At 37.6% G+C, this 12,880-nt stretch overlaps 1 protein-coding gene across 3 annotated transcripts in view; it reads left to right on the top strand.

The window, feature by feature from the left end:
* The window catches only part of arhgap5 (Rho GTPase activating protein 5), a 47,763-nt gene extending 35,160 nt beyond the window's left edge, over window positions 1–12,603 (top strand). For 2 of the 3 annotated variants that reach the window (XM_088925130.1, XM_088925132.1), the window contains exons 4-7: window positions 2,008–2,085; window positions 2,759–2,890; window positions 7,267–7,372; window positions 10,526–12,603. In XM_088925130.1, coding sequence (XP_088781256.1) covers window positions 2,008–2,085; window positions 2,759–2,890; window positions 7,267–7,372; window positions 10,526–10,853 — 644 coding nt within the window. In that variant the 3' untranslated portion in view covers window positions 10,854–12,603. Of the gene's footprint in view, window positions 1–2,007; window positions 2,086–2,758; window positions 2,891–7,266; window positions 7,373–10,525 lie in introns of those variants that run through there. The other variant, XM_088925133.1, reaches the window with a different exon arrangement.
* The last annotated feature ends 277 nt before the right edge of the window (window positions 12,604–12,880 follow it).

The following is a 12,880-nucleotide window of genomic DNA, read 5'->3' as shown; positions in this document are numbered from 1 at the left end:
ATGCTTTCTTGAATTGAAAACTTCCGTCATATAATACAGACACACTATTTTGGACAATCTTGGCTTATGACCTTCCTGACCTGTCACTTCCACCCTTGCAAAACTATTTTTTCCCGTGTTCATGAACCCACCTCTCTTCATGTCCACAGTTGTGACAAAACATGGATAACTTTAAAAGAAAGTTAGATTAGATCTTGCCAAGCTGGAAAGTCAATGCATTCATTTGCATTGACAAATCTATCTCTTTGCTATAAAGCTCTGTATATTTAGTGTGGAACAACACGTGCTTTTACTGTAGTTACTGTCTCGGCCCTTCTCTTTGATTAACTCTTGGGTGGTTTCACTGAGAATACCTTTTCTCTTGCTTTCCTGTATATGAGGTGCTTTCAAGCTTCTACATGTTAAAGTATCTGAAGAATGTGAAGTAACTGATGCTGCAGGTTCTGTACTGTACTTCTGCAAAAGAGGCGATAGAAGTCGTACAAGCGCAGGTGTGTCTCTAGGATCATGCCTTATCTTTGCTTCTTAGTGCTGTGAGTGGCTTTAGCTGTTTTGATGCAAGATTGGATTTCCTTCAGCTTCATGTTGGGTGAGTTGCCTGAGGGTACAGCAACATCACAATGAACACATTATGTCACTTTAAATTTCTCTGTGAATACAGCCAACAGTGGGCATTCTCTCGGAAGAGGCTGTTTGATACAGTATGGAGCCATAAAAATAACTGCAAAATCCAGTGCCAACATCATAAACTATACTAAATCAAATCTGAAAATAAACATCTCTGTGTGATATTTTAGGGAATTCCTGATTTATGTTTTCCACCACAAATTTGTCATCGTTTTTGGAGCTCGAGTCATTTTTAGTCATTGTTATTCTATTCGGGGACATCTGTATATTATTCAAATACTGTTTTGAAACCTCTGCTTTAGTGGATTTTTACAGATACGTTGTTGGAACGAGCTGAACCTTCTGTGGTGAAATCCTGAGAAAATATGATGTGCAGAATAATTGTTAAATGTGTACTTGTCTGGGTTTTAGAAAATAACGTTGTGCTGTAAGATCAATAGCTTCCCCTATTCAGAACTCATACTTAGAGAAGTTGCCACAATGAATTGGTAAAATTGGTAATCGGTTCTTACAGGACACAATCCGTCCTATTTTTTCCAAGTGATTCAAACGATGTTTTCTTAAAACATAAGTAAAGTTAATTCTAGAATGGGTATCAATGTGAAGGATGTCTTAGTCCATATTAACATTTGTAAAAAAAAAACACGATACTTGAAATAAGACCTTTAGACCTTGCTGCACAGGATCAATTAAAAAGTGTCTGGCGGCTCATTTTCATTTCTGTAAGGTCAGTCCTCGGCGGAGTGTATCATGTCTGCGAAAACGGGTTCATTTGTAAGTAGCTCCTCATGGGGCTCCTCATGCCCTCACATCAGCTCTCGCCACTTGACACACTAATATCCTTCTTTCTAAGGGGAGATTTAGCCCTCGCCGTATCAGTGCAGCCTGTTACTGCAATAAATTGCAAAGCAGTTCTGCCCTGCGAAACGGACGCTTATCTGCCACTGTGCACCACTGCAGAGAGGACACTGTGAACTCGGAGGCACAGTGTGCACAGTGGGGTTGTGCGTGTTAGGTTTGAGAGGGAATTAAGATATTGGTGTAAAAGTGTATGGCGCTGCTGTGACTCTTCATCTGAGCTCATCACACTCCAAACCTCATTTTTCGAAGATCTAGTGCTGAGGACACCGTTTCATTCCCTCTAAAATGTTCACCTAAATCAATGTGATCGAGGCAGAAAATCAACAAGAATGTTATTTATTGATCTGTCTTTTATTCTTATCTCAGTGGTTTCTTGTTAGTGTCAGTTTTTGAAATTCTGTTCAATAAAACACACATTGATCTTTTCTGTGCCCCATCAAGATAATAAAGATATTCATTCACTAACTGTACAAAAGATTAGACAATGTATTTCATACTTTTTTTTTATTCCTTGTTCAGGGTTGTCTACTGAAGGTTTGTATCGTGTGAGTGGAAACAAGACGGATCAAGATAATATTCAGAAGCAGTTTGATCAAGGTACTGATCATTGTCTTCTATTTTTCCTTATTTTTTTGTTTTTTAGTTCTACTGTCTCATGAAAGTATGACTAAAAATAAAAATTATGTTCTGTGATTGTTTGCCAAAGTATCCTCTAAAAGAATTCAGGTGTCTTTTGTAACCCCTCACCATGGTCTTCCCTAGGGAGTGCATTCTTTCAGTTTAACTTGTACCGAAGTGTAGGAAGCTTAATCCAAAAAAGAAAAATCATTTCTGAAACTGGACTGAGTCTGATAAAAGAATTGTACATTTTAGGAGGCATTAATTTTTTTAAAATTTGATAATATTAGCCCTTTATCTTTGATTTTTATGTTTCCAAACCCACTCAGGTTGAGTTAGAATCCACAGAGGATATTTTTACTGGGTGGCTGAATCTTACACTTGAGTGGGGATAGTTTGCCTGAAAGGATGACTATCAGCACATATCTGCCTACCGGCCTGGAACCGTTTTCCCTTCTTTTTGTGTTTTTTTTCTTCTCATTTTCCTGACTGTGTGGTTTTCCCTTTTATATAATGTATTGGACACTGTGGAAAAATAGATATTTTTATCCCTGGATGTACAGTTCTGGTTTTTCATAGTAGCTCTATGTATAATGACAGCTGTCACTTTACTTCAGGCTTGCTGCTCAGAAGGTTTTGTTTTGTCTTGCAGACCACAGTGTGGACTTGATGGCAATGGATGTGGCAGTAAATGCTGTTGCGGGGGCTCTCAAAGCTTTCTTTGCTGACCTGCCTGATCCTCTTATTCCTTACAATCTTCACCCAGAGCTGGTGGAAGCAGCCAGTAAGTAGAAACATGCTGCATTTCTGAAGGAGCTTAAACAGGCAGATGGTGGCAGGTCTGCTTGCACAATGCAGAATTGTTGCTTCTGTGCTTTCACTGTCTCTCTTCAGCACTGACAAGATATTGTCATCACTGGCAGGGGGTGAGCAGTGCAATCTGAGAAGAGAGGAAAATGAGAATTCAATAGTACTATCTGTTGATCTCTGTTAGATGCATCTCGTACTTATCCAAAGGTTTTGTTCTTTCCTTTTCTGGTGGTTTTGCTTAAATAATGACAGGCAGGTCATCTGAATAGCTGCACTGTAGATTTTGATACCATAGCCAAAACCTGCTTCTGCCTGTCTAATCAGGAAACACTCTATGGAATGAATGTGAATCAAATCTGTAGACCTTTGTATTTGAGTGAAGGAAGGTTTATTGCACTAATGTCAATAAAAAGGTTTTCCTGGGAGAAGAAAAACTCCAAAACCTGAAGTTTAAATGAAATAAAATATATGGATGTAAACCTCATGAGAAATCTCACTGAACTTGCACAAGCGCACAGAAGTCTGTTTTTTTAGTGAAATTCCATTACTGATTTCAAGAAACGCAATACGTACAGTATATACTGAACATGAAAATCCTAGCTTGCTGAGATGAGAGGTATTTCTAAATGCACATTAATTTATGGGCTGATGTGCCCCATGTGCCTGTATTCTCCTGTTGCCCAAATCATTTACTTTCAGGATTTTCTTTTCTGATTTTCACAGGAGGTTTTATATACATATATGGAACATCAGAAGAAATGTACCACTGCAACAAATAACTTTGTAAATGATCATGAATCTTTTTTCTAGCGACATAGTGACATTTTATTGACATTTATTTGAGCGGACATGGTAGAAGTAAATTTCTTATGTTGATCACCGGGGCTGATCAACAGGACGTCTGCTGTGAAAGTCACAGGCAAAATCATGTATGGAAGCAATATAGCCTGTACATCTGTGATACATGCTATGCGACAGGTTGCAGACAGACACTGTCTAGTGGGACTTTGTGTCATTCCTGACATAGAGCCTGCACAGTCACGTTCCTGTTCACCGGTCTCTGAGCCCTAGATGCCACACTTCATCCCAGCTCCTCCCACAAATGCTCAGTGGGTCTTATGGCTGGCAACCATTGCATTTTCACGTCACAAGAAAACCACTGGCAGACAAGTAGTACGAGGACATTTTTGTCCAGGAATTGTCCAGCTGGGATGGCAGTGCCAACTGTACTAAGATGTTGTTTTCTTGAGAACTTGCATATGACATGGTGTTTCTTTTCTGTGTTTTTCTGTCTTTTAAACAACATTCTACAGGTTAAATTACCTCTTCAGCTGTTCTCAATCAACTCTCCCTGTTGCTAAGCACTAAATCACTAATGAGATAATTTAGTATTTATGTAACAGTCAAAGACACTTAGGAGTATCATAGTCAATCAAGAATGATCAATTAATCAAATTGAAGCAAAAACCATTTAATCAATATCCATTTTCCTAAAAATAGAATTTATGAATGCATAGTGATTTTTCCTTTAATGCTCAGTTGATGAATAATAATGTTTTGGTCTAAATATTGATTAGAGATGTGTTAGGAATTTAGATGAAAATAGAATCCTGACATTAGACAGGTTAATAATTTTCTACATAAGTACATTGCAGATTTATCCTTATGAAGAAATGTATCCATAACCTCAAGAAAATAACTGTAGACAAGGCTGGTAAATCATTTTTTAATTAAAAGCTGTCCGTCTCAACCTACAGGAAATGTATTATCCATGGCACTACACTTTAAGTAGTTATTCAGTTAAATGCAGAACAGGATTTAATGTTGAATATATTTAATAGTCTGTAATGTATTTCTGTTAATTTCAGACTTCTAAATGTAACAAAAGCCCCGGCTGTAACTCAGTGGTAGCAGTTTACAAATGTTTTCAAGAAATACCCTTGTATACATCAATTAATCATGTAACATGACAGATCAACAGTGGTTTTCTAATACCTGTTCATTAGGAGCATTTTACAAGTTCAAAGCTGCAAGCAGAAGACTCCGAAGAATACTAACTAGGCTGGTTGAGGAATCTGTACATCATACGAATGAGAAAGAAATCACAGGGAAAAAAGAGCAACTTGAAAATCAGACCCCCGAAATGTGACGTTTCATCAGATGTTTTCTCCCTTGTAGTTACAAAAATATTCAGTATAAACATTTGAAATACAATAATTAAATTGTGACATAACTAGAGATTAGGGCAGCTGTGCTCTATTTCTCTCTGAATGTACTTTCTTCGTGTATTCCTCATGTTCTTTTTTTTTACATTTTTCTTGTTTGGGGTCAAGTATCTTTGGGATACTCTTGATCTTTCTGAAATAAGTGCTTTAAAGAATCCTTTAGTGCACATATGAATTTGTGTCATTCCATCCATTATGGTGCATACGTGTTCTGTGTTAATAGTCTTCCTTCAGTCACTGAATTTTCTTCTTGCATGCTTTCATGTCAGACAGAGGCTGGCAGGTTTGAGCTCTATCCTCCGTCTTCACACTTGTCTGATCAGAACAGTTGTGTGATGATAAAGATCTGGATGAGCAGCCGGTTTGAGGACACTTGCAGACTATTTTGGTGTTTACTTAGAAAACCTGTGTGTTAAATGAGGAACTGACAACCTGCATCACGCTAGCGGAGACTAACTTCTGTATAAAATAGTATTTTAGCACAGAATAGGCAGATGTACTTTTAAAAAACTGTACGGTTTAGTATCCTCCAAAGACTGATGTTATTCCACTGATTGTACTTAAGGAAGTGAGTTGTTAATCACAGACTGTTAACGAAACATTTTCAAACAGTCACTTAAGACTGGTATTACCAAATAGGAAATTGCATCTATCAATAAAAGTTGTGAAAAGATCAGACCAATTTTAAGTCTTTCTTCCATTACATGCGAGGTGATGTAATGGAAAACAAAGGATCACCTGTATGGTAGCAGGTCTGACCACAACAGTAAAATTCTGTTGGATTGTTAACATGGGTTATTGTTTGCCATATAATTAAATATACATTCTGGTGTAGATAAACTATTATTTTGATATTTTAAATATTTAGATTAATAGGAAACATTTTAGAAGCTGCAAGGAAAATTCAGAAAGATATAGACAAAAACACCTGGCATGTGACTTGACAGCAGCAAATTATTAAATGCAGATAGAACAAATATAAACAATAAATATAAAGCATTGAGAAGCATTGAGCTTGAAAAGCTACTTAAGAAGCATTATCAGCATAGATAAAGTTGTGAGTATAAAGTTGTATAAAATATTCCTAAGAAATTTAGACTGTGTATAAGGTTAAAAGAGCTGAACTCTTTTAATCTCAAACAGTAGACTATGAGGGGATGCAGTTGAAGATTTTAAATTCCTCACATTGGGCATTGACAAAGTTATGCCTTTGAACAACTTGGTGAAACAAGAACCAGAAAAGTTGAGGTATAAGGAAGTACATTTAAAACTGAGGAACAGGAAGCACTTTATTACACAAAAGGTTGTGGGAGTATTGAACACACTATGCTGCATTAATGATTAATTATTGATTGACATGTTGTCATGTCAATCAATAATTAATAATAATTGCTTACACTTATATAGTGCTTTTCTGGACACTCTACTTAAAGCGCTTTACAGGTAATAGGGATTCCCCTCCACCACCACCAATGTGCAGCATCCATGATGCGATGGCAGCCATAGTGCGCGCAGTATGCTCACCTCACATCAGCTCTGAGTGGGGAGGAGAACAGTGTTGAAGCCAATTCATAGGTGCGGATTATTAGGAGGCCATGATTGGTAAAGGCCAATGGGAAATGTGGCCAGGATGCTGGGATGACACCCCCACTCTTTTCGAGAAACGCCCTGGGATTTTTAATGACTACAGAGAGTCAGGACCTCGGTTTTACGTCTCATCCGAAGGACAGCACCTGTTTACAGTATAGTGTCCCCGTCACTATAGTGGGGCATTAGGACCCACACAGACCGCAGGGTGAGCGCCCCCTGCTGGCCCCACTTACACCACTTCAGCAGCAACCTTAGTTTTTCCCTGGAGGTCTCCCATCCAGGTACTGACCAGGCTCACACCTGCCTAGCCAGTTCTGAGCTGCAGGGTGATATGGCTGCTGGCTAATCAAGCCAATTTCTTGATTTTTTTTTGTAGGAAATGGCTGGGCGATATCCTCAGATCACGTAGCTACTTGAACAAGCTATGTGGGCTTAATGTTCTCCTCTTGTTTGTAATCTTTCTTGTGTTCTTTCAAGTTTTACTTTTGTAATGAATGAACAAAACACCAATCTGTTATGTTTTCTCTTTGTACAGAAATAGTTGACCGTACAGAGAGGCTCAGAGTCTTAAAGGATATTGTGAAGAAATTCCCATCTGTGAACTATGAAGTTTTTAAGTATGTCATAACTCACCTAAACAGGTATGGGAAATAAACTTGTTTTCTTTCTATATATAGGATGTTTTGTAACATTTCTGCACATTTCTTATGTAATAATATTACTTATTTGTTTGAGGCTTTCAGGATTTTATAATTTGTGAGTGTAATTTCTGACATTCGAGCATTTCCAATCCTGAAATGTTTAGGAAATGAAGCAGAAAATACCTGACATATTACATTTGTGCATCCTGATATCATAAAAAATTGTCAAGCACTCCTACAAGAGCTAGCTAGTAACCTGTACAGTCATCTTTTTTTATTCACTGTGTTTATACTTGTATTTAATACCTTGAATTATCATAAAAGGTTAGGTGGGGGGGTTTTATAAGGGTTATAGGGTTAATTTGCTTTGCGTGCTACTCAAAATCCCTAACCCTCGCATAAATTGCGAGTCAACTGTATGTAAATTTTTTCTGAAAACGTCATTTAAATTGTTTGAAATCCTAACCAGTTTAAAGTGAAGTACATGACAATGAAAATGCTCCTGGGTTTAACAAAAATAAAAAATCTCATGTTTATACTGAGATAAAACATAAATAAATTCTGTTATAAGCATAAATTGATTCTCCTGACATATATGAATAAGTGGAATAGGATCAATAGATATTGATTAGAGCCTGTCTTTTCCTGGAGGGCTTTGTATCTGCAGAGGGCGGAAGTGCTTCTGAGCCTCTATACTTGCAGATGTTTGAGGAAAGCGGTAGTGATGTGTGGCGAAGAGTGAGCTGCCTAGGTACTCTGTCTCCAGTGGGGCAGCATTTCAGTTCTGGAAAGTATCTCTGGGTGGTCGCAGAATCCTAATCCTGTGGGGTAATCTGATGGATATCCTTACTGCAGAGAGTAATCTGGGTGTAATATTCATACGTCTATGCTAATTCTGTGGTTTTATTTTTAAATATGCTCCACTGTTGTTATGTGCCTGGTACTGTAAAGAACAATTACATTTTTCTGTAGCTATAGGTTAACCTCTTGGTTACTCTTTGTTCCAAGTTCTTTTTAAAATTCATTAATGGAATCAAGTGAACTAGCTAAACATTTTTAATTGCTGCTGTGTTGTGGATATATTTTGCTCTTTCCATTATTTTTTAAAAAGAATGCCTGCCTCTGTCTCTCCTTTCGCAAAAGCAAACAGGCATTTAAAAAAAATAGGCACTCAGTTTTCTCTATTTAATTCAACATTGAGAATACATTTTAAGAATGCTTTAAAAACATTTTGCATAGACTGTACAACACCATACTGATTTTAAGTCTTATTTCTAGATCACTTAATATTTGAGCTTAAGAAGATGAATTTGAATGTGTTTTTCCCGTGGTTAATGTTGACAGCTCTTAATCATATTTTTATAATGCAACAAGCAAAATATTTTAGTCCACTAATCCTGGTTATTTTCTCTGAGCTCTGCATTCTAATTTTAAAGAGCAGCTCAGACTGCAGGCAGCACCCACATCTCATTTCTTTCACAAATGGAATACATTAATGTTACCAATCTAAATCTGGTCTGAGGGAGGCACAACAGAAAATGGAATGCAGGAGGAATATAGCATAAGATTACTTTATTGTATTTTAAGTTCTGTGGCAATCGTGATCGTTGCTGGAATAATGCAATTTCCAAGGTCATAGGCTATCCTGCACAGATTATACCTGTGTGTGTGTACCACAGGTGAATACATTTCTGGTTTACCCAAGTGTCCCCCAGTACATTGTAGTAGTGTGATGCATCCATAACATATAAAGAAAAAGATGGCCGTATAAAAATGCTGTGAATTAAATCCACCCATCTATATAATAACTTTTAATACTAACCAGCTTGAAAACCTTGATTATACTTCTCTTACTGTATGTCTGCAACACCATGCATGGGCTTGGTCAAGATGAATACAACACATGCCCCAGGCCAGAGTGCAGGCTTTGTTGTTAGCTGAAACCCCTCCTTCACTGAAAATTGCCTAGCCTACAGTTAGGCTTTTTGTGGTTATGCAGTTAGCCAAGGCCATCTATCCATCTCCATTGTACCCCAGTCCAGAAGTACTTAAAGTATGTGACAGACTGCCCAAAGCTCAGGGTTACTGTGAATGGGCAGCCTCCAGTGGACGGAGGTACTGGATGAGACTCCAAGGCTTAGTTATTTACAATGTGTTTTGTTTTATTAATATGTGAGCCCCAAGACTTGTAACAAGTCAGGGTGACATCTATGACGAAAAAGACAGATATTTTGTTTTCTAGATTTTAGCAATATTTGTATCTAAACTTCTCGGCACTGTCTGGAAATACTTTCTGAGTGTTTAAACCGTACTGTACAACAGAATAGAAAAAAGTCAGGAAAAGACTAAAAATAGCCACAGGAAAGCCTAGTTTGTGCCGTGCTGGTCAGCAGTCCCATTTCTCTTAAGGGGAGGGATACAATTAGAGCTGCAGCTGTGGGTTTGAGTTCATTACCCCTGGGTGACATCAAGAGACCTGCAGCCCCATTCACACTATACAGCCCATTTGGTCAGCTTATTGTCTAGGTTCTGCTGATGATTCCAGGGCTGTTTTTTTATAGAACCTGATCTATAAAACTACAATGCTTTTCCTCATTTTCCACCATTAATATAATTGAGCAGGTCCAGCTGTTTTTTTTTCTTTTTAAGGCAATATAATAGGGCATGATTAAGATTTCTTTTCCTATACATGGCTCACATGCTTCTTTTAGCTTGCACAGCGTGACCACCAGTTTGACACAGTCTATATTGATCAGACGCATCATATTTAAGCCTTCACAAGGAGCATGATGTGAGCTAATGCAGTGCATTCTTAAAATAAAGCAGCTGAGCTGGTGTTTGGTCCATAGCACTTCTTAGAGTCATGAAACAAAGGAGCAAGGGAATTATCTAGCAGTTGGAATCAGGCTGTTAATAAACTGCTCCCAACTACCTGTCTTGGTAAATGAACATAATGAAATCTGTGACATCTGACTTTTTCATATTGCTCTGGTCAGGATTTTCAGAATCCCAACTTGTTGAGATTTTCTAAACTGAATCTTTATTGTTGCATTGTAAGCATAATCATTTCCCATTTTACTCTTTAATTTAAATGTTTTAACCAGGATGTTCATTGTCTTTGCTTTGTTTTGCTTCCCCCCCCCCCCCTTGCAGAGTGAGCCAGCAAAGCAAAACCACTCTAATGACAGCAGATAACCTCTCCATCTGCTTTTGGCCTACACTAATGAGACCCGATTTTGAAAATAAGGACACACTTTCCAACACCAAACTCAACCAGTCTGTTATAGAGTCTTTCATTCAGCAGTGCCAGTACTTCTTTTACAATGGAGAAATTGTAGAAACGTCCAACCCGGAGGGGACCCCACCACCACAGCACAACGCCTCACACATGGTCGAGGCCCTGGTCCCACTACAACTGCCGCCACCACTACAGCCCCAGCAGATCCAGCATCAGCTGCAAGCAGATCCGTTGGCCTTGTAAGGAAATGGGAACACCTGAATCAGCTTTCAGTTGCACAAGGATTTTGAACCTCCGGAAAGCCAACCTTGATATCACGCAACTCGGTTTTATCCCTAATGGACCATTCAGCTGCACAGTTGATAATAGCACCGCTTTCTAATTTGTACTGCAGAAATGGCTTTGCACACAGTTCTCAAGCCTTGGTATGGACAATATGGGCATGACTGGAGCTGGTGTTGTTTCCAACACATTAGGCTGCAAAATGTAATCTGGCTGCTGCATGACACTTCAGTGCTACCACCAAGCAACTCAATGGGAACCTTCTTCACAACTCCAACTGTTGTGGATAAAGTATTTATATAAGAAACTAAGATTTTTTTTATATAGAAAAAACAAAGATCGTAATATTTGTGTGTAAATCGTGAACATGATCACATGCGGCCTGTTTTAATGGCTGTAATTGCTACTTTGTGTGGTTTTTTTTTTGGCAATTGGTTTTTGTTAAAAACTTCGACGTGGGCGGGAGAATGCTCAGCTGCAGTGTATTTCCCAACCTTCCAGCTATTTGCACTGTTTGGGATGGGACTTCCTGTGTTAATGACAATGCCAAGTGCACTGTTAGAACATTCTCAAATGATCATTGCACCTTCTGTCTGGTGACAAGAGCCTGTGGAATCTCTGTTCTTTTGTTGTGTATCCCACTGTCCTGTGCAGCACAATTCTTTTGGACACTCTCATTATAAAGCAGTATGTTTATTTCTGTTTTTGTTTAAATGTCTTCGTGCTTCTCACTTTCATCAAATAGGAAACATTTTGTAAATTCTGTGTTACTTAATCTAAATTTGCATGTTTTCACCTTTTGTAAGCAACAAAACGTTTGATCTTCTACACAAACACAAAAAACATTTTTGTTAATTTAAAGAGTTAGTTTTTCCTAACATGGTTGCGGGGAACACAAACTGAAGTTATTTTTTCACACTTTTTCATAGAAGATGTCAAGTCTTTTCATAGCTTACTGTACTCACATGGGTCAACTGCATTGTCTTCAAACCAAATCAGGGTTATTCCAGGATGTTACACTATTTTGGTTCTGTCTAATTGTACGTTACCCTAACTAGAGAAACAGAAATACATATATAAATATATATATAAAAATATATATAAAAGATTGCTAATATAGCAATAAATACTATGGGGTACTGAAACTAAGCCTATTGGCTGTAAATGTATAATCTTGTAAAACTTATAATCAGATTTCTTTATGTGGTATGATGTACTAAAATTGAGTTAGATAATTGTGTACTTAATTCACAATCTTAAAAAGTCATCGCCTTTTCTTGTTTTAAATTTGGTACCGATTTTTTTTTGCTGTAAAATGCTGCTTATATAGAAATGTTCAAGGAAAAAAAAAGTTTTGTTTGAGGTAGTGTAAAACAGCTGACATTTAAAGCCAAGTTCTAGCTGGAATCAGAAACCATAGTACAGATGTAATGCGTTTATTTTTTTAGGCTTTGCAGAACCATTGTTATTCCATAACTTTACAAAAATGCTAAAAGAGGGGGTAAAATTCATTTGGTTGGGTCAAATCTGCAGCTGCTAGAAAAACCTTTTGTGTAATAAGATCTGCCTCATTTAAGCTGGTGTACAAACTCTTAAGATTTTAACATCCTCTCCTATGTATAATAGTAAATAAATGATTTTGAGAAAGTAATCTTAAGAGTTTGGTTTACTCAGTATTTTTTTCCTGAAATAAAATCTCATTTTTTTCCAACACCGTGTCCGAAGTGTTGCTGGAAATGAAGAAATCTGCAATGATCTTTGCTTTCACAGCAGTGGCTTGACTAATGTACTCAGAATGCAAGTCAGCCCTCTGAAATGCCAAAAGCACAATACTTTCATAAGGTTACACCCTTCAAGTGATGCCTGCACAGACGTCTGTTTTCAAGTAAAAACACTCAACACAGGTTTTGGTTCAAAGTATTATCTGCAGACTGGTAATGGGATTTAAAATTAACAGAGAAGAAGAATACATTTTTCTGCAATGTGAA

The sequence above is a fragment of the Atractosteus spatula genome, chromosome 9 (genome assembly GCF_055471065.1).
Source record: "Atractosteus spatula isolate fAtrSpa1 chromosome 9, fAtrSpa1.hap1, whole genome shotgun sequence".
Classification (NCBI taxonomy): Eukaryota; Metazoa; Chordata; class Actinopteri; order Semionotiformes; family Lepisosteidae; genus Atractosteus; species Atractosteus spatula.
The sequence above is the reverse complement of the archived record's forward strand: the minus strand, read 5'-3'. Positions and strand labels throughout refer to the sequence as shown.